We start from the raw sequence: 23,001 nt of genomic DNA, 5'->3' as shown, positions 1-23,001 counted from the left end.
CATTCAATCTCGAACAACATCAGGTCTCCCTGCTGCTAGTATATAAATAAAAAGACACTTGATTTATTTGCCATCTTGATCACACATGGGTAAAAACGAAACAATTTGACAGATCTGGATCCTTCGGAATCTGTGGTCTTCTTCAGAGTTGCATGTAGGGGTACACATATATGCATAATATTTTGACTGCCGAGTTGTCGGGCGGTTTTTCGGTGTTATATTTTAGGTTTCCAGATTTGGTAAACACCTCAAGATAGCCTTATGCATTCATGACCTGAAAGTTTAATTTCTCTATTGCAGATATTGACAGTGTGAGACTCAAAGAGAGAGATCCCTATCATAGATGTGTGTCAAAAGCATCATTGAATTCCTAGCAAAAGTCCATTGAGAATAGTGGTGACTATGTAGAAAATAAATTTTAGTGATACCACTCATCTTCATAGCTTTGTATACAAAAAGCAAAACGATGATAAAGAATTTATTATAATAGTATTTTAATCGTTTTCTTTGCTAGCAAAAAAAAAAAAATAAAAAAAAAAATTCTTTTCCAATGTCTTGCAAAAATGGAATGCAAAAATGTCAATATTTTTTTGTTATAGAGATGAACTTAATACAAAAAATTTTTTTAGTTGGCAGCCATCTTTAAAAATGTGACCAATAGTCAGCAATCATTAGTTTTGAGGCATGCAGCATGGTGGACATAACAAAAGCAACAGTTGTGCATTCTAAAAGCCATCATAATCCCAGCATCTCTTTGGCGGCAGTACACGCCTCTTCTGCTTCGAAGTATTCTTTGGAGTCCTTCAAATCCTCTTCAGTTTTCTGTAAGAAACAAAATCCAGATTTAAACATTTTCTTAAAAAGTTCAAAAGTTTTGTGCAGAGTTTTAGAAACAAAATAACGTTTAATTAAATTTGAGAATTTAGTAAACCAAATAATATATATATTAATATGATAGTGAGTATTATTTTCTGTGTCACACTTCCATACAGGTTGTTTAATTGTTATGTACTTCCATTTCTTGTCATAAATAATTTTACCAAGAATTCTTCATAAGTTTTGGTTTTGATTATAGCTGAAGGAACTCAAGTTCCTATATATATATATATATATATATATATATATATATATATATATTACTAGCATAGGTGGCCCGCGTTGCACAGGTGTTTGGAGGTGTGTGTTGAGAAAAAAAAAAAAAAAGTGGTAGTAAAAAGGCAGGCTCAAACCCGTACCGTGAAGGCGTAAAAGAATGTGAAAAATCTTTGCTGTTACGACCACTGGCAAACCGGAAGTGACGTAGGTTGAAATTAAGGCTAGACAATCGAAAAGAGGGGATGACTTACGAAAACATCGGTGAAAAAAGTGACCCCTCCCTATAGAAAAGTGCCCAGTTAAAGGTGAAAGAATTCATCTCTTTACCCAATTTTTCGGTATTTGTTTTCTAAACGGTCGAGCTTCAAAACGATACTAATCTTGTGAAAATCCGTCGCCTCTGTTGAAAGTTTTAGGCAGACATGCAAGCATACATTTATATATTGGTAGCTCGAAATTTTCAACCCAAAAAAGCTTATCCTATCTTTGAATAGCCTTTATGTCAAATGTCAAATTTCAAATGTTTAGACCGGAAATTGTCTGAGTAATTTGGTAGAGACCGCAGAGGTCAAATTTTTTTAAATTTTGACCCCATAACATTTATTGTTTTGGCTCAAATCAAGTTATTAAGTTAGATCCATGTCCACGGAACCTATATCTAAAATTTCAAGTGTTTAGACCCAAAATTGGCAAAGGAGTTTGGTAGAATTCTCAAAGGTCAAATCGTTGCACTTTGACCCCGTAACAGCCAAATTTCTGTCTGAAAACGGATTACAAAGATTTTCACAAATCTCAATACCCTATCTATCAAATTTCGAGTCTGTAGACTCGAAAATTGCATAGGGAAATGTACACAGACAGACACTTTAACAGATATATAGATATTTTTTTTCATAAGTTTTTATTTCGGTTTCGATTCACGCAAATGTGCCCAAGTAATATGGATATTTTTTATTTTTGAAATCGCAACTTTATAACATAAAAAAAAAAAAAAAAAAAATCGATAGAATATTAGCTCTATAATAATATTTATAAAACCTGCAAGAATTAAAATATCATATTTAAGCGTACTTTATGACCAGGCATTCGTGCTTGCTTAGATAAATACTTTTGCAGTTTTAACAAAAGGGCTACAATAATATCAGAGCGTCTCCATTTACACTGAACATTGACAGAAAGCCAACATCAATATATTACGTATGAATGAGTCCCTGTGGAATTTCCACAGGTCCCACTATTGTTATATGATTTTTTTTATTAAGTGGTAAAAATCAATTTTTTTTCTGAGACTTTTGTTGTTAAAACAAGAAGACTTAGTGTTTCTTTCTTTCATCTTCATTTTGTTAGTGGTATTATGTGACCAGGTTTCTCTATTCCAAATTTATGCTAACCACATAATCATCAACAACAATGTATACCTTTCCTCTCTTATCCATCCAATAAGTATAAGGAAAAAAAAAAAAAAAAATCCGCTCTTAAAAAGAGTCTTTCTTCCCTTATAGATTAAAAAAAAGGTACTCCTGCAGTATTTTACCCACCGATTTCACGATCTTAGCCGAGCGTTGATCGACATCCGTCGGAAAACGCCGGAACATGGCGAGCGGTACGATACTCTATCAGCCAATCAGGGCGCTTCAAACGAACACGCAGCAGGCGAATAATTTTCATTGAAATTACACACATAGCGTTTCATTTCAGTTATTTTATTGTTCAAAGTAAAAATACACAGCCTTTCATTTCAACTATTTAATTTAGCGATAAAAAAAAAAAAAAGGAAGCTGTTGGAAACATATTTATGCGAATTTATGTGGAGACAAAAATTTGGACACAACCCTTTTGTCTCCATAATAAATCAATTCAACAAAATAAATTTATTTTACTTTAAAAAAACTTACGGTAAGTGTTTGTGATTTATTTTATCGAAATTTTTTGTATTAATCTTATCCATTTTGTTGTGTGTGTAATATCTTTTCCTTGTAATGTTGTTGCTATTCACATACTTTTAGCGTTCTTGCACCGTAGCTCCGAATTCTCGGCTTTCGTCAGCGTTAACGCCGAAAGCGTTCGTCAACGCTCGGCTAAGATCGTGAAATCGGTGGGTAAAATACTGCAGGAGTACCAAAAAAAATTCTTTTTTCAGGGAAATATTTTATGTTACTCCGGTGTAACCTTGGCCAATCTAACGTAAAATATTCCCCTGTAAAAGGTCTTTTTTTATCAATAAGAGAAGAAAGACTATTTTTAAGATCATCAATCCCAAATATCAACTGATGTGATATTGTAAGCAAACAATTATTTATTTATTTATTTATTTTTTAATTAGTCCACTGAGCAAATTATACCCCGTAGTATATAATATTTAAAGGAGGATTGATTCTATAATAATACATACACAATCTGCATAAATTAAAATATCATGTTTAAGTGTAAGAGGGCATCCAGCTAGTATTATATTTCAATTTTCGAATTTCCCTATATTATAGTCATTATAGTGCATAAGTACCTATAAACCACTAATCCCGCAATCTCAGCAACCCTTATCCTCTACTGGCTTTTGGCCCTGATCATTAGTAAACAAAACAAAATTGAGAGTGAATAAATCCTGAAGAACTTGAATAATTCCTTACCAAAAGATTTGTAATGTCTAGGTAAGCTGAACTCAATCGTTTCAGGCAATCTGGAATCATGGATTTAGATTCTTGTAAAACTTCATTCTGGAAGGAAAAAAGAAAATCAAATAAGAAATAAGTTATTTCAAACTGAACCAAATTGTATATTGATCACTGCAAGGGACTACAGTTCTTGTCCAGAATTCCCCCTATATTAAAAACAAAACTGAAGAAAAATATGTATAATGTACGTACCTATGATGAAATGAAAATATCTTATTCCAAAAATCATATATATTGATGAAGTCATTTTATTTTTCAATAAGAAAGTCAAATTTTATGAGTATCTGAGGAGCAACCGTCTCACCTGCCATTTTGCAAAAAATCTCAAAAAAAAAAAAAAAAAAAAAAAAAAAAAAGGAAAATAATTTTTGGTATTCTTTTAGTAGAGAAAAACTGTTCTTGTCAAGAATTCTTCCAGATTAAAAAACAAAAAGAAAAATCTGTTTTATGTACATACTCGTCATGGAATGAACATGTCATATTAAAAAAAATAAATCACAATATTTGACCTAGTAGTTTTATTTTTAAATAAGGAAATTATATTTTATGAGTATTCAAAAAACGATCGTCTCGTTTGTCATTTTTGAAAAATATTTGAAAAAACAAAAGGAGATAAATCAACTATCAGTCATTATGTTCTGTTTCAATATGGTTGAACGCAACTTGTTTCTGCCAAGTTGAGTGCAAACTTGACGCAAACAAGTTAGTAGCGTTAACCAGGTTATTGATATACAACACCTACTAACCAGATTTATGTTGTAATGCCTATTCAGCATCATTTGAAAAATTACTTTAGCTTAAATTTTTTCTAATGGTTTTTGAAAAAATGTCAATACATTTTTCGAAATTACTTACTCTTATGTACAAACTAGGTAGCACATTCCCTCCACACAATTCTAAAATATTTTTCTTTGTACTAACAATAAAGAAGCCAAGTAAAGATATAAATTTACATACTCAAGTACTGTACAAACACTGCTCAACAAGCGAGTATAGAGAAGTCAATAAAAAATAATTTAAATATTAATTTAGATGTTTGTACATCACGTATCACAAGAAAAACATCATGAAAAACGAATTACCTCCCTTTATCCGTTATCAGTTAAAAATCTTTAAAACCTTTTCCTCTCCAAAAATTAAAAACATGGCTGTGTATCAACGGTTTCAAATTGGTTATCTTATTTTATAATTAAAAAAAAAAAACCGTCATGTTAAGAGGAGACTAAGTTTTATTTTTTATTATAGTTTCTTTTTAAAATTAAAAAAAAAATGTGCAAGTGAATTGATATATGTTCTTTTAGAATTTATATAAAAAATCATTCAGAAAATAAATGTGTTGTGTGTTGAATTTTCATGGAAAAAAAAATTCAAATTTTTTAAAATTAAAAAAAAAATGTGCAAGTGAATTGATATATGTTCTTTTAGAATTTATATAAAAAATCATTCAGAAATAAATAATGTGTTGTGTGTTGAATTTTCATTGAAAAAAAAAAAAAAATCTAAATTTTTTAAAATTAAAAAAAAAAAAAATGTGCAAGTGAATTGATATATGTTCTTTTAGAATTTATATAAAAAATCATTCAGAAAATAAATAATGTGTTGTGTGTTGAATTTTCATTGAAAAAAAATTCAAATTTTTTAAAATTAAAAAAAAAAAAAATGTGCAAGTGAATTGATATATGTTCTTTTAGAATTTATATAAAAAATCATTCAGAAATAAATGTGTTGTGTGTTGAATTTTCATTGAAAAAAAAAAAAAAAAAAATCTAAAGTTTTAAAAAGGTTAAAAGAGAATTTGCTAAAAATTGTTTTAAATTCACTGTTATTTATTTTATTTATGTGTGTAAAAAAACTTAATTACCGTGGAATTTCCACATGTTTTGCTAGTCTATATAGATAAAACTGTCTGTGTGTTTAAATATTTAACCATATTTAACCTAAATTAACACAAAATATTAATCATTCACCAAGGATAGTTATAATGAGTAAAATCTGTTTGGATGAATGAATAATGCGTACAAACATATTGGCATGCCCAAATTCAATTCATTTCTTCAAGTCCTTTAATATTAAATTTTTCTTACCTATCTCTTGATAGCTACATCAATAGGAAACACAGCTAGAATGTTAAATGTTTTAGTTTCAATTATAGCTGATGGCACTCAAGTCATTTTTTTAAACTTTTGAAATCATTACTATATATATTAAGTGCAACATAATATTCAATAGAGAATTGGCTCTGTAATAATGAATACAAAATCGGCATGAATTTATATGCTATATTTAAGCATAGCTTACAACTTGGCAAGCCCCCCCCCCCCTAGTAAGAATCATAAAACTACACACAAACCTGTTTTTTTAATTCATATTCATCTTTTCCTTGCTCTCTAAATTTCTCTAGTCTTTTTTCTTCTTGAATGATTTCTTTTTCGTAACAAGTTTTTTCTTTTGTTAATCTGAAAGAGAAATTAAATTAATACATTAGAACAATATTCAAAGTTTTATTTTACTTGAGCAAAAAAAGTCAGCTTTCTTAAAATAAATTATAATTAGATTATAAAAAAAAAAAAAAAAGTATTTTCCCAGAGCAGAAGGTGACAAAAAATTCCATACCAGCATTAGAAATGGTTTCATGTTTTTCTTATAAATTATTAAATGAGGAATCATTTCGATTTAAAATCCAGTTAGTATGACACATTTAAATTTGAGAAAAGCATGCATGAAATCTGTCAACATTATATGAATAAGCGAAATCACACAACATCAGGTCAAATTCAGTTGCCATCTTGTTTTTAATTTTGCTTATCACATAATGTTGATGCATTTCAAGCATCCTTTTCTTAAGTTTACAATGCGAAATACTAAATGTATTTTAAATAAAAATGATTCTCAATAATAATAATAAAAAAAAATATTTTAATTCCTCTACAGAATTTTGCTCACATTCTGCTGTGACATTTCATGTTTGCCATTTTTCTTGAAGGTGGAAACTGAAAAAAAAAAGTTTGATTTATATGGTTTCTTTAGCTGTGTACTAAATTAGTTTTAGACAAACTTTAAAAATTGACATTAAGCATTTTGACTTTAAGCATCGAGTTGTACAAAATAGTTCTGGTTAAGGATTTTCCATGTTTAGGAATGACAATATATAATTAAAAATGAAGCTAAAAAAAAAAAAAAAAAAAAAATCCTCTGAAATGCAGTTGCTTTAATAACGCATTGCAGCAGTGAGCCAACAATGTATTTTCAGCAGACATGGACCTCCTCCTCCCCTCTTTGTCTGTGAAACAACACCGATAATTATTACATAATAACAACGTCCACATTTTCATCCAAAAAAACATTTTTTATGCCACTTTGGAAATCTTATTTTAATCAATAATTTAAACTATTTTTCTAACACAATAAATATATATCTTATTATACTAAAGCTGAATTAATCAAGGTTTGTTATTATCATGAAATATATCCTAAAATATTTATTAGTTTTGGGACGGAGTTATGTTTGGGGGAAAAAAAAAAATCTATTTCAATTGTTAATCGCTGTAATTTGCAATTAGCTCACCAAGTCAGACATTCTTTACTACATTTCTGTCTATTGCTTTCACCATGTTGTTTGGTGCCCTCCCCCTCACCTAGTTTCTATCAGTTTTCCGTCTATTTCCCTGTTTTTTTGTGAGACTAAGTAAATTTTTTACACTTTAGTAGACGTGCAGACCTATGTCTAGATATTTCAAACTTTGTAGCTAGTTTTTTAACACCATAACTGAAATCAGAATCTGAAGAACAGTGATGTTTGTTGGCCCACACAATGGGGTTGAGCATTTAATTTGCGTACAAGTCATAGGTCTTTCAACGCCTGTATTTTGTCTACAGACACCATGCCTATAAACAATGGGCAATATGGACTTTCATAGGTTGATTAGACAACATAGCCGACTGATGCTGATGTCACATGGAAACATAAATTGCGAAATGCAGATATAGGAATGGAATGTATTTTAATAGTTTTTGACACGAACTTTTTTTTTCACGTTTTCTTTTTTAAACAATTTTTTTACTGAAATCTTTCGCAGCTAACGAGAATTTGAATAAAACAAAGAACATAGCAAACAAAAAGTTGTGACATGTTTTTATTAAATGGGTTCATTACAAGATTAGTTCATTTGTATAAAAACAAAAAATTAAATATTTCTCCCAAATTTCAAAATTTAGGAGAAATATTTAATTATTTTTAATTTTTGTAAGAATATTTATTTAAAAAAAAAAATAGTTGCAACTTCCTTTTCTTTAACTTCAGAAATAAGACTATGAAAACGCATTTGGTTCCTATATAAGCATTTCACAATTTTAAGTTTCCAAAGTTATATCAGAATCAATCGGTCATGTTGTCTATTCAACCTGTGAAAGCTCATATTGCCAAACAATGTAATAATCTTTTGTTGAAATGAAGTGCTCTCTTATTGATTTTAATCTGCCAAAAGCACAAATTCACTACGCAGTTTCACATGGCTTCACTGTAATTCTTGCAGAGTGACTTCAGAGTATTATACCTTATTTTTGTATATTTGCAGCTAACCCGCATTGCAAAAGGACATAAAACCTAAGAATAGCAACTTCAGCCTCAGAATTAGTTCAGAAGAAACTGGTAAATTGCTAAAATCTATCTCCGGTATATCAATAATTTTTTTGTGCTGCTAATCAACAATTATGAATAAATTTGGTGAATAAGAAAATCAAATGTTATGAATAGTTATGGAGTGGCTGCATAGACTACCATTTTAACAAATTTAAAGAGATAAAGGGAGTTAACTCAACAACAATTCATACTTACTAGATTTATGTTGTAATGCCTATGAATTTCCATTAATCACTTTCTGTTTACGTGATTTTTGGAATAAGATTTTCATTTTGTTATGGATACAGACAGGATACAGATATTTCTTTACTATTGGTTTTTAATATTGGAAATTTTTTTGGACATAATGTGTGTGTGTGTGTGTGTGTGTGCGTGTGTAAAAATGTTTTTCGGAAAATATGCTTTTTCATTTATATTTGTGTATACTAATCCTTTTAGTTTAGTAGCTCAATGCTTGTTAAATATAACCACAGAGCATATAATTTTTTTTTTTTTTTTAACATAGGCATCACCACTTACCAAGGCCAAGAGGCCACTCGAGGATAAGAGTTAAAGAGTGTACCGTAGAAATTGGACAATATAGTAATCATTAGTAAATGGAAATTCGATAAATTTGTTAACAAATGGAACGGCTAATCAAGAACTTGTTTACGTTAGACTTGAAGACAACCATATTATAGTCAGCTGGAAAGCAGGAAAACAATTCCACAGGTGTGCAGTTCTAAGAAGCTTTGTTCATGGAATCTACGTTTAGGTTTAGGCACAGATAAAGAATGGGGGGGAATTATTAATAGTGTTTTCAGCTAAATGAATAACCAAGCTACATTCCAACTTGCAAATTTCTAAGATGGCTACATAAATTAACATATAATGTTAATGTTAGGAGTGTGTGTTCCTTGATAGAAGCGCGGATTGAGTTTGAATAAAATAAAATACGTGTTAGATATGTTTGAAGCCAAAACAACGCATTATTACAAAAATAAACATTTTTTAATTTTGTTTGAAATTTATAAATATATTTCGAAGTTACACTTCATCCTGAGTATTTCTTTCTTTTTTCCAAACTCAATCAATGCTTCTATTAAGAAAGACACACCCCTAACATGAATACTGCGTGACCAACACACCATTCCGACATTTGAAAACACTACCGTGAAAAAAGAACAGACTTCTACTTACTGATTTTCTTCTCCAACAACATGGCAAAAAAAGAAAAAAAAAAAGAAAAAAAAAAAGATATTGCGGATGAAGTGTAACTTCGAAATATATTTATAAATTTCAAACAAAAATAAATGTTTATTTTCATAATAATGCATTGTTTTGGCTTTAAAACGTATTTAATATGCATTTTATTTCATATAATGTTAATTCTTTTGTAAAAATCTTTTCAGACAGGGTATGTTCATTTCATTTTAAGTAAAATTTCTGATTTCTCCTACGAGTATATGCAAGAAAAAAGTCAATATTGACATATAAATAATGGTTGGTTCTGCGTAACAAAATGGGTCTGTAAATTGTACAGAAAGTTTGATATACTGAAAGAACTGAGTAGTAAGATTGAATAAAACTTTGGAACTTGGAATGTAGCTATATTGTTATTGATTCATTTATATACATATATGGTTATATTTTAGAGGCGGTGAACTTTTAATTGACAACTAATTTCTTTAATTGTAGATTTGGCAACTATCAGTTATTTAGAATTCAGCTTGGTTTGGAAATTTATCATGAAAAAAACTGACACCCGAGCAGGGTTTCCAAATTGCAAAGAATATGATCAATTTACTTAAAGAAACATTTAATGAACGAATAATTTCACAAAATGGACCTTGTTCATACGATTTAAATCCACTAGATTATTTTATTTTGTAAAATCCCATATTTACACTGATAAACTAGACACAAGAGCATTTGGAAGACAACATTTGATGTGTTATTGCTGAAATACAATCAAATTTAATGCACAGTTTGTGAAAATTGAACTAAAGATTACATCATATGTGCTGCGAGGCCACATGCCCAAAATTGTTTTTAAATTATAAATGTAAAAAATTAATCTTTGGAAAAAAACATTTGTACGATAAAAATATTTTTCTGTGATTTATTTTAATTTAAAGTGCTTACCTCTAAAAAAGAAAAAATTCTTTATGAATTAACACATTTAAAAAATTCTGAGAAACTCTTAAAATGACTCAAAAGAATTGAGTCAAAGCATAAATAATATCTGTTGAATCACAGCCTGCAAATCTCAGGTGTAATTGGTGATAAAGAAATGAAATTTCTTTAATTGATAAGATAACAGATTATTTATCCCCTCTCCAGGCGGTTCAACACAAAGTCAGGTATAAATTTAAGTCAGCACAATAGGATACACGCACTCTGGCAATCTATATATCTATAAAAGTGAAATTGTGTGTGTGTGTGTGTGTGTGTGTGTACGTGTGTGTGTGTACGTGTACATTTCCCTACCAAACTGTCAATTTTCAGTTTACAGACTTGAGATTTGACAAAATCTTTTTAATTGGTTTTCAGCCAGAAATTTGGCTGACAAGGGGTCAAAATTCAACAATTTGACCTTTGAAAACTTTACCAAACTCCTCTGCCAATTTGGGGACTAAACACTTTAAATTTTAAATATAGGTTACTTGGACATAGATCAAACTTTTTAATTTGATTTGAGCCCAAAACAAGAAATGTTAAAGAGTCAAAATTGGGATCAAAGTTAAAAGAATTTGACCTCTGCAGTCTTTACTAAATTACTCAGCCAATTTTTATCTAAACATTTGAAATTTTACATAAAGGGTATTCAGACATAGGGCAAGTTTTCCATCGGTTTTTGGCTAAAAATTTGGCTTCTAAGGGGTCAAAGTTCAAAAGATTTGACCTTTGTGGTCTCTAGCAAACTATTCAGCCAATTTTGAGTCTAAACACTTGAAATCTTAGATGTAGGTTGTCTGGGAGTCAAACTTTAATATATATGCACATAAAGTTATGAACAAAGCCGGGCTGAATTACTAGTCAACAATAAACTTCTATCTTTTCAAAGAGAGGTAAAGCCTGAACTGGACAACAGAATAAAATCATACAAAGCCACTGTCAGACTGACTATCAACGACATGTCCTTAACTGGTACAAACATTTAGACAATAGATTCTGGATATTTATCTCCCTCCCACTGTGGGAAAATTTCACACAAGGTCAAGAAAGTGAAATTTGGGAAGCCAGGGCCCTACAGGAAGAGCACTCTGGCCTGCAAAAACTTCTTAGACAGTCCCATCTGTATTCCTCAGTAGGAACACCTCAGATGATTAGCAATAGACTAACCCCTGCCTAGGAAGGTGAGCCTTCTAGAACTAGCAATACACATGGCTGTTAAAACGCTTTGGATAATCACAGATTTCAAGGGGTTTCTGCTAAAATAGTCATATTTTAAAAACCAAAGCACTTTAAGTCTTCAAAATACCACTGTTTTGTTCAGAAATGAATATACTTTCAAATGAATTAGTAAATGATAACATACATTATATAATTTTAGAGTTTTAAGCAAATAAAGTGATAAAAATGCGAACATCATAAAACAGCATTTTCGGTAAGTTTTTGTAACGACCCTCCCTGATTTGTAAACATTCGTACCGTGTTTCTGTTAAGAATTTTTTAATGAAATTTGGAAATTAGCCAAAAGAGATGCCATTTTTAATAATTTCGAGGGTCCGAAATTCATTTGACCACTCGTTTTTTTGTTGTATTAAAAAAAGATTACAAAATGATGAGTATTGAAAATTTTGCAAAAAATTCTTCGGACACTCACTATTAAATAAAACAATCTTTTTATTGTGTTTATTTGTTAAAAAGATGATTGGATAGTGTTTTCTCTAGTGGTACGTAGCAATTTAAAAACATAATATCTGAAAATATCGTTATTTGAATCAAGACTTCTGTAGTATTAGCAATAGCAGCAGCAGCAGCAGCGATAACATGGCGTAAACAGACGTTTTGTTTTTGTTTACTTTTATTCCAAATCGATTTTTTTTTAAATTGAAAATCTGGTTATAAAAAAAATTTCTTACATGTTTAGTTAGAGCTATTTTGTTATCAACCATACAAATATTTAAAAAAAAAAATTGGGTAGTAGTAAATTTTAAAATATTTTAACAAGCGAAAATATGAAATATGATTGTTTTGGTTCACGTGTACGAACGGTAACACACTTCTAATTTTCGCCCCTTAAAAAAATATTTTCAGTGAATTATTATCGAATGGAAACTAATCTACCCGATTATTAAAAAAATAAAATAAAAAAATAATCAATATTTAAATATTTGTAGGAGGTGCTCAGTTAAAAAATAACAACGGTATGAAAAGACATGAAATGTAATTAAAAATCAAAATAACAATTCAAAATTTTTAACAATTTGTCAGCTTTAGCAAAAACTTGTTTCTTTTTTTATATTTAAATAGAATTTAAATACTTGATATTTTTCCAAGCATCATGTTTTCTGTTAGAGGGATGTCATATTTTTAAATAACATTTATTTTTGTCTGTCATAATTCTTGTAAAGTTTCACAATGGGTATCAAACACCCTCTAAAAAAAAAAAAAAAAAATTGCTTAATTCTATGTCTAATCCTAGGTATGAGTGGCAAGCCTCCTCATAAAACCTTTAGCCTTAACAATAACGCGAAGTGGCAGAGCTCCCCACTAAACAAACTTCCTCTGTGAGCTCATATAAGCGTAAAAAAAAACAAAAAAAAAAAACATTAAAAACGTTTAAAGAAAAGTGCACATGATTAATCTCCCCCCCCCAAAAAAAATAAATAAATAAATCGGTCAACTGTCCTAAAACGCTATGATCGTCTTCAAATGGTGAATTATTTTACATTTATGTGAAACCAACCCCCACTCTAAATTCTAAAATTGTTTTTGTTTTGTTTCTATAAAGTTTCAGGATGTTCACACATAATTTTCCTTAGCCCTATCATTAACCCAAAGTCAGAGTGGCAACCTCCCCACCGTCTCATAATTGCACAAAGACCCTCTTAAAACCACGCATAATCGCCTTTTAGAAAACAAACAACAAAAAAAAACATCCAAGATTTATCCATCATAGGAAAAAGGTGGGGTGGGGGCAGGGGTAACAGCCCTAAAACGCTTAAATGATTCAAAATAGGAAATCATTTTACATTAAATTCTAAAATAATTTTTGCTTATCTTTCATTAAAGTTTTTTAAGTTGTTCACATGCAATTGTCTATAAAGGTAGAATCACATATTTTGGAGAGGTGGTCAGATGGGGAGGGGTAACAGAAAGTATTAATCTACAATAATACCAAAGAAATATTGCCAATATATTCATTCTTAACCAATCCTAGATTTCGATTTTAGTTTTTGGTACATAAAATGCATTACAACTAAACTGAGTTCTCTAACTTCTTTTCTTGTAATGAATACATTGCATTTTTAAGCAATCGCAGCATATTTATGTGCATTTACTGCAGATTATTTGGAAACCATTCATTTCTGGAGGTTTTCAGTAGCATATTCAGATTCCTTGCACAAAAATACACTTATATGGCAAATTTCATTGCTTAGTCTTGTGTTTTAACAAAGATATGGCATTTTTACTGAAAAAGTAGTGCAAAAAATGTGACAAAACACATATGGTCTTAAAGAGGGGAAAATATCCAAACACACAGGGCATAAAAAGTTATAACTTCCTTGATTTTAAAAATTTAAAAAGATTCTTTCTTAGCTTATCAAGCTCTTTCTCTCTCTCTCTATATATATATAATAAAATATATTTTAGTCATCGACATACAGACCTGTTTCGTTGTTTCACAACTCATCAGTGCTGCTAGACTAACACCTCTCCCAAGCCGAGGATCGAACCTAGAACCGTCGTGATGACAGTCGGCAGTCCTACCCCCTGACTACGGAATCGGTGGCCGAAATTAAACTGTCCGAATGCGTATTTAAATAAACATCCGTCCGCTACTCGTAGAGGGCTCAAACGTTTTGTTTGTAAACAAATTGCGAGCTTCGCATTATTTCAGCTAAATTAAGTAGCGAGTAAGATAATTTACGAGAGTGCTCTACCGAAGAGGGGAGCTTTATAAAATATATTTTAGTCATCGACATACAGACCTGTTTCGTTGTTTCACAACTCATCAGTGCCGCTAGACTAACACCTCTCCCAAGCCCAGGATCGAACCTAGAACCGTCGTGATGACAGTCGGCAGTCCTACCCCCTGACTACAGAATCGGTGGCCGAAATTAAACTGTCCGAATGCGTATTTAAATAAACATCCGTCCGCTACTCGTAGAGGGCTCAAACGTTTTGTTTGTAAACAAATTGCGAGCTTCGCATTATTTCAGCTAAATTAAGTAGCGAGTAAGATAATTTACGAGAGTGCTCTACCGAAGAGGGGAGCTTTATAAAATATATTTTAGTCATCGACATACAGACCTGTTTCGTTGTTTCACAACTCATCAGTGCCGCTAGACTAACACCTCTCCCAAAGCCGAGGATCGAACCTAGAACCGTCGTGATGACAGTCGGCAGTCCTACCCCCTATATATATAGATATATTAATATTGAAATATTTTAAGCCATTTAAATTTTTTCATGTGTATTGCTACTAGAACAGCACAGAACACGTGATCATACACCCGAGTCAACAGAAAACAAAGTCTTATCTCCGACTGGTACAAATACTTACTCAAGGTGTGTGAGATAAGGTGTAAAGAGTTTATCATAATGAATCAACATAAATGATTGGTTACACGTTGCTTATTAAATGGTTTGTGAATATCGAATAATAATCTCATAGTTGAACAATTATATTTTTGGCAGCAAGGGGTGGGGTGGAGTGGGGTTAGGGGGATGATACTCAACATATATTTTTTAAAATGGCTAATATGTCACATAGAATTTATGTATTTGATTCTGCCAAACCATTGTCTTTTTTTTACCCTCTTCCAATATTTTTTTTTTTTTTTTTTTACAATACCAAACTCTCCCTTCAGTTGGTAAAAAAAAAAAAAAAAAAAAAAAAAAAAGAAGCAAACATTCTTTTAAGGAAGATTGTTACTTTGGCAAAGTTTTTAACAAATGAATCAATTCAAAGAATGTAAGGAGGATAAATCTTTGCAGTTTATTTTAGTTAGAAAAAATTATTCTTCTGGTTAGGAAGATTACTTTGGTGAAATTTTAAATTATGAATCAAATAATATAAGGGGAATAAATCTTTAAAGATTATTTTATTACAAAGGTCAGTGAATTTTTGATGGTGCATGCTAACTGAAATAAACATTCTTGATTGCATGTCTTTTTTCTTTCATGTACATGGAAAAAAATATTTTGCAGAATAAATAAACATGCAATCAAAAATACTGGTTGAATGTCACCAATTCTGTGCAAACATAATTCTCTACCAGTATTTTTTTTTTATTTTTAAGTCTCCTTAGATGACCATTTAATGTCAGTCATTTTTTTCTTCTAATTTCAAACCCAACACTACTTCTTTCAAAGTAAATAAACGCTTTAAAATAAGTTAAAACATAAAAACTTATCCAGTTAGGTGGAAGAGTAACTTATCTTGCCTTTGATAATATGTATCTTACTTTTTTTCACCCTCAAATTTGGCATATCGCTACTTGGAACGTAAGGTTATGTATATGCAAAATGAATGGCCAATCCCCAAAATGTCTAAACATTTTGGCTCCTTCTTTCACTCAAGAATTCACCTAAAAACGGAAGAAAAATTTAGGAAATCAACCAATTTTAATGAAATTTTCAGCATTAACTATCACAAAATCTAATGAATTTATTATTTTTTTTTTAAATTTTAGTGAAAATGTATTATTTTATATATACAGAAAACACCTTTTAAAGTTATAGTTTTAAATACATAAAACAAAAACAAAAAAAATGCATGAATTTATTTTTGTTTATTTTCTGAAAGTAAAGCATCATAGATGTAAAAATATTTTTTTTTTTTTAATATTTCAGGAACTTTACAAAAAAAAGCGCCGGGTTAATGAAATCAATAACTCAGAAAAAAAATTAATTTCTTGAATTATCATCATTAAATTAAGCATTGTTTATTCAATCCCCCTCAAAATAATCTTATTTCAAAAAATATTTCATGTGATTTTAATAAGTTTCCGAGAAAATTTTAAATGCAATATATAAAATTGGGATATGGGTCACTAAAAAAAAAAAAAAAAAAAAGGGATGATTTCTACTAATGATTAAATAAGAATGCATGAATAAAAGCACACACACACAAAAAAAGTTTAACTCATCATTAGTAAATCATTTCCTTTCAAATTTAAATTCAATTTAATCATTAATTGTTTTAGTTAATTTTTTAATGAATAAAATTTTAATAAATCAAGTAATGTACAACATTTTACAAATATTTTATTCCAAAATTCAAGTAAAACATAGATAAACAAAAGTCAACAATAATTTTAGAATTTTATTGAATGAAAACTAAGTGATTTGTTTAGTTTTACAGCACATCGACCACTTTTTAATGCTGAAACATTGTCGTCTTTTATGTTGATTAGTTGTTTTTGGTCTTTCTTGTGGAATCTTTTGCTATATTTTGTTGTATATTTTAATCTCTTTCAGGAATTCAATAATTTTTTATGGGTCAATTTTGTTAAATATCTCCATTAGACTATTCTCCTGGTACTGCTTTATTCAGGCCCGTCTAAAGTCCACACAGCCCGCCAGTTTGTGACAAGTTATGCAAATAGGTACCTCATTTTTTAGTATATGTGAGTGAGTGACATGATAACTTAAGAAAAATAAAGAAATTCTTGAGTACATGCAAAGATATTCTAAATCAATATAAATTTCATATTTTTATTACAACAAAATTAAATTAAACAAATTTAAAACACTACTTGTGATCCATACTTTTGTGAAGATTAACGGGGATTTGTGTCTACAAATTATTGCCAACTTTTTCTTTTTTTTAACTAACACATTTCTTAAATAATTATGCAATTTTTAGTTTAAAAAAAAAAAAAAAAAGAAAAAAAAAGTACATTTTCTTTAAATTCTGTATCTTAAGATTTTCATTATCGTTGAAATAGTTTCAGAAAACTGATAATTATTTTTCCAGAGATTTTTAAAGTTGATTTAGTTGAACTTTAAATTTAAACAAACTGCGTTTCATCCCCCCCCCCTCAACATTTTTCACGGTATATTTTTTACATATAAATATACATTTTTTTTTTTTTTCCTTTTAGCAATTAACTTTGGTCTGTCATCTTTCAAAGACAATCAAAATTGAAACTCTAAAAAAAAGAAAAAAAAAAAAATGATACACCTCTTTTAAAAAGCATAAGAATCTGTTTTTTTACCGTTTTTGTCCATACCTAGTAAGGGACTATTATTTTAGATCGTGTCTAACAGACAACTACGGCGAGTTGAGCAGCAAGATATTTGTTCACAGTACACTTAAACTTCTGCGGGTTGTACAGCCAGGAAAGCAAGAAACAGGGAGAGAATTCCAAAGTCCAGCAGTCTGAGGGAAGAAACTATTAGAGTAAAAGGTTCCTAGCACTTAGGGACCTCTAACAGAGGAAGGGTGGGATTTTGCTGCTTACCAAGTTAATGCTTCTACTGGAAAATGCCCTTAAAACTTCTTTAAAATCTACAACTACCTTCAAATCTAAAGGTCAATACCCCACCCCTCAAAAAAAATTTTTTAACTAATGCGTTATTTGGTGGTCAGAAGTCAGCGATTATTACCATGGAGTGCTTTTAATTTTATTTGTTAAAAAAATACTTTTGCTTTTAAATAATATTTTGTAAATTAATTATTTACTTTTTAATAGACATTTCAAATTGGGGGAGTGAATTTAAAAAAAAAAAAAAACAAAAAAAAACGCTCGTCTAGAATGTCATATTTGGTTTATTATCACATTAAAACTGAAAATATCTTAAAAATTGAAAATTTTTTTTTTTTTAAATTTAACTCGTAAAATTCAATTGATTTCATTATGTAAAAGAAAAATGGTTGCATGAGCGCGTGTATGCACTTTGTAAACACTTTTTTTTTTTTTTTTTTTTTTTTTTAAATATTTTTATTATTTAAAAAAAACAAAACTTTAATAGTTTATTTTGGAAGTATATTCCATAAAGAAATTAAACAACCCACTTTAAAAAAAGAAATTACGAGTTTTGTATATTTTATTTGCAGTTTTGTGTTAAGGGTGTCAAAAATTCCCAAAAAATTCTGACACACCTAGTCCATGATAATTCATGGTGGCTTTAATTAGGCATAAATCGAGTCCCTTTGGACCCTAATTGAATTGAGAAAACTTCAAACATTTAGGTGATATAAATATGATGGAAATGTTCAGATGATGCCATCCTCTAATTGGGATATCTTCGGCACAATATAAAGGTGTCTCTGCTTGTAGAGATTTCAAGTCCTTTTTCACCAAACATTTTGCGGCTCCATTCTTGATGAAACATTCTTCTTGGTGAGTGTGGATCTTGCAGGAGGTTATCGTAGACTGAAAAACAAATGGATGTTTACAAAAAAAGGCGCCAAGTAATTATCTTGGCTCATACAAATTAACCAATCACAGGCTGCCTACAAGAAATGTGTGTAGATGGCTTAAAACATGAACATGGTATTGTAATTGGAATTTCTCACAAGTAATGAATTGGAAAAATGTCTTAATATCCAGAAAACTACTTGTCAACCCCAAATTTGAGTGTGATATTTGTTTTCAGTATAGCCGCAAAAAACTAGAAAAGTCGTCATTTTAAAGGTGAATGTTTAGGTGGAAAGAAAGTAAAAATTTACTAAAAACTTTTTTTTTTTTTTTTTAATTCTTAGTTAAAAAAAAAGAAAAGAAAAAGAGTTACTTCCCTAGGAACAATAAGTAAAGCTTCCGAATTGTCAACAGGCCACTCGACTCGGTAGCCTCGGAGAAACCCACCCAATAATTTATTTATTATTATTTATTTCACGGTGACGTCTTCGTTTTGTTGTCTATACTACAAAATGTCCGAAATTGTTATAAAATACTCTAAGGTATGTTTTCATCTCAAAATTATTGAATGTATTTGCTTCTAAAACTTTATCTTAATAAATTTTAAAACCAGCTTAAATGATTTTCGATTCAATAAACTGTTTCCAAAATCGCTTTCAAATTTTAAGTCATTCATTTTTTTTTTTTTTTTTTTTATGGCTGACTTGTAAAAGTTAAGATTCGCTCTGTATTGTTTATAAAGGTATTTTAAAGTTGATTTATTCGGACTTCGAAGAAAATGTGGGTGGGTAACACGTAAATATACATTTTTTTTCCTTTTAGAGATTAATTTTGGTCTGTTATCTTTCAAACGCAATCAAAATTTAGTCGTAAACTAGAGAAATTAGGTGCTAGTGCAAGTGAAGTGCACTTACTGATCCGCACTATTTCTTAAATATTATTTTCAACTTTAATTTAAGTTTTCTGATATGTTTTTATTAAATTGCAAGGTTAAAGGGTAATCTCCAAAAATACCGTTAGGGCTTACAACATGGCCGCCAGAAGAGTCAACAAAAAACTGCGAATAAAATATATAAAACTCGTAATTTCTGTTTTTAAAGTGGGTTGTCGATTTTCTTTATGAAATATACTTCCAAAATAAACTATTACAGTCGTTTAAAACATAATAGAAGTATTATTTTTTATTTTTTTAAAAACAATGTTTACAAAATGTCTACGAACGTGCGTAGACATTTTGTAAACATTGTTTTTAAAAAATAAAAAATAATACTTCTATTATGTTTTAAACGACTGTAATAGTTTATTTTGGAAGTATATTTCATAAAGAAAATTGACAACCCACTTTAAAAACAGAAATTACGAGTTTTATATATTTTATTCGCAGTTTTTTGTTGACTCTTCTGGCGGCCATGTTGTAAGCCCTAACGGTATTTTTGGAGATTACCGGTTAAAGTACAGATTAGGTATAAAACATCCTCCCCTCTCCTTGTTAAGAATGGCTTTCTAAATAACGTTATCATTTCAGCACGGATCAATAAGTGTACTACTGTACTACTACTTCAGCCATTTTTGCCCGTACCTAACTTTTACAAATTATAACTTTTTCTTAAATAGTCTTGAAAAAATAGATTTTTTTGTTTTAAATAAAAAAATCATTAAAAACGTATCCAATACAGAATATTCCCAAAATTTGCGCTTTTCGGATTATTTTGCTATGTTGTTTTTAGCTGGATATTTTTTTTTGGGGGGGGGGGCTGGAGATTATAGCTATAGGTAATTATTAACAGGGAAATTGGCCGATATCTGTTTTTATAAAATTGTTAGGTGAAAGTACAGAATAGGTATACAACACACCCTTCCGTCCCCATAATCTGCGGCAAAAAAAAAAAAAAAAAAATAATAATCCGAAAAGCGCAAAGTTCAAGCCAAAATAGAAAAAAAACAAGGCCACAACACACGCCAAAATTAATTCCTTTCTTTTCAGATTAATGAACGCTTCCTGAAACGGGCTGGGTACAACATCGGAACCGATGATGCGTATTTCGCTAGGGGGGGGGGGCCTCGGCCTCACTCGTGTAAGTCAGCACGGCCACCAAGATATATATCTTAACGTGATTAATTCAGTCCCCGCCATAATGTCTGGTGACGAGTGGGCACTCTGGGTGGATGCAAGAATAGTCACCATCTGACCCGTCAATAACCCTTGGCCAGCAGCGTACTTTAACCACGGCTAACGATACAGAAGATCCTGGTGGCCGTGAAAGTCAGACCAAAACACAAAATGATCTCATTTGAGCCTCGATAATCGCTCAAAAATTGCAAATTAAACAAAATAGTTACAAAAAATATTTTCGTACGATTGACAACATTTATCGGACGTGTTTCTATTTTTTAATTTTCAATTTTTGAGCGATTAGCTCGGCTCAACTGAGACTGCCCTTTTTTTAAAACCTAACTCGACCGGCTTTACACTATCTCCATTTTAATTTAAAAATAAACACTTTAAAGCAAAAACTAAAAAGCAACAACAACAAAATCTTATCCATGTAGGCAAGGAGTAACTTAGCTTGCCTTTGATAACATTTATTTGTTGTATATTTGTTTTTTTTTCATCCTTTTTTAACTTTTTTTTTTGAATAATTTTAAAAATTTTGTTTTATTTCACCCTATAGAATTTTTTATTTTAATAAATGTCCGATTAATAATAAAGAAATCAAAATAGTAATTCTAGTCTCATAATAGTGAGAAAACGCACAGATTATATGTTAAGTAGTCTAGTAATTTTAGAAAATATTAAGATTTGAGCAAAATCAAAGGACGAAGATCACAATATAATATCTGTTCTGATGCTATACTTCAACTTTTGTCTTCGTTCAGTGGAGGAGAAATCCTTTATGACTGAGACAAATTTTATTTTTGTTATTTTTATCCAGAGTAACCCTTTTGAGGAGCTCCATTTTCCCCACATCAAAAATCGACCTTGTGTCTAACTCTGCCCTCGTGGAGAGGCAAATAAATAGGAACATCCAAGTGAAATATGAAGAAGACATTCCAAAAATATAAAACAAGAAACTCTTCGGGGTTTGCAAAATTATTTTCATTTAAGCGAAACAAAAATTATTTAACGCCATAACTTTTACCTACCGTTTAAGAACTCCCGTTTTTATCTTAATTTGTTTAATTCGTGGGTCTGCCATCTTTTCGAAATAATCGACAGATTCTTTTTGACAACTGCAAGGAAAGAATTGATAAAGGAAAAAATATCTGTTATTATTTAGTCCAACGATTGCCAAAAGAGAAAGAAAAGAGCGTGCGCATGGATTTTCAATGGCGCAAGAAATCAGGATTATTACCACGTGTACGCATGCGCAAACAGCAGCAGTATGATGGCGTCTGGCAAATTTTGCTAAAATAAACGCCAACCCTTTTGTTTCACATTAGCGAACAGAGCTCTGACCTCCGTAAAGCAAGCCTGTCCAAAAAGTCGCGTTCATCTGTTGACGTCTGAGCTATTAGTAATGGATATTTATTTCTCTCCTATGGTGAGACATGTGACACGAGAGTCGGAAAGTGGGATTGAAGAGTCAGCACCCTTGAGGTAGGGCAGTCTAATCTGCAAAAAAAGTACCTGGGCAGTCCCGTCAGCATTCTTCAGTAGAGGCGCCTACGGCAGTTATCAATAAACTAACCCCTTCTCAAAGAAAGAAGGTAAAGCTTGAGAGGGTGGACTTCCTAGAACTGTACAAGACCAGCTTACTAGCGCAATCAACAGGGAAAAATCATTATAGGAATAGTCTAAACCTTGTTGATTTTGGTGGCGAGGTAAAAACCACAGTGGCGCTAAGGCACCAGTTAAGTATCAGAGCTATTGATAATAAGTCATGCTTAAGCAGATATACAAGACACTTTGAAAAGAACGATTACACACTGCACGTAGACATATGAAAGTGGTAATTTTTCTCTTCATTCTTTGATCTAGTAATTGTTTGGGATTTAAAAAGGGATTCTGTTGATTTTATTTTGATATATTAGCATTGCTTGACTTTTTATGAAAAAAAAGAACATTGTTTTCATA

The 23,001-nt window shown here is 30.5% G+C and overlaps 1 protein-coding gene across 1 annotated transcript; it reads right to left on the bottom strand.

Annotated features, from left to right (window-relative positions):
- Nucleotides 1–472: 472 nt before the first annotated feature.
- Nucleotides 473–22,282, bottom strand: LOC145249534 (tubulin-specific chaperone A-like). The gene is made up of 4 exons (XM_080111156.1): nucleotides 22,071–22,282; nucleotides 6,118–6,223; nucleotides 3,723–3,809; nucleotides 473–822 (listed from the first exon to the last, which is right to left on the bottom strand). Exons 1-4 carry the CDS (start codon nucleotides 22,121–22,123, stop codon nucleotides 736–738), a joined length of 333 nt encoding a protein of 110 aa, XP_079967282.1. The 5' UTR covers nucleotides 22,124–22,282; the 3' UTR covers nucleotides 473–735.
- Nucleotides 22,283–23,001: the final 719 nt, after the last annotated feature.

Source organism: Euprymna scolopes, chromosome 28 (assembly GCF_053919585.1).
Source record: "Euprymna scolopes isolate OS-2025 chromosome 28, ASM5391958v1, whole genome shotgun sequence".
Classification (NCBI taxonomy): Eukaryota; Metazoa; Mollusca; class Cephalopoda; order Sepiida; family Sepiolidae; genus Euprymna; species Euprymna scolopes.
This window is presented reverse-complemented; position numbering and strand designations above follow the sequence as displayed.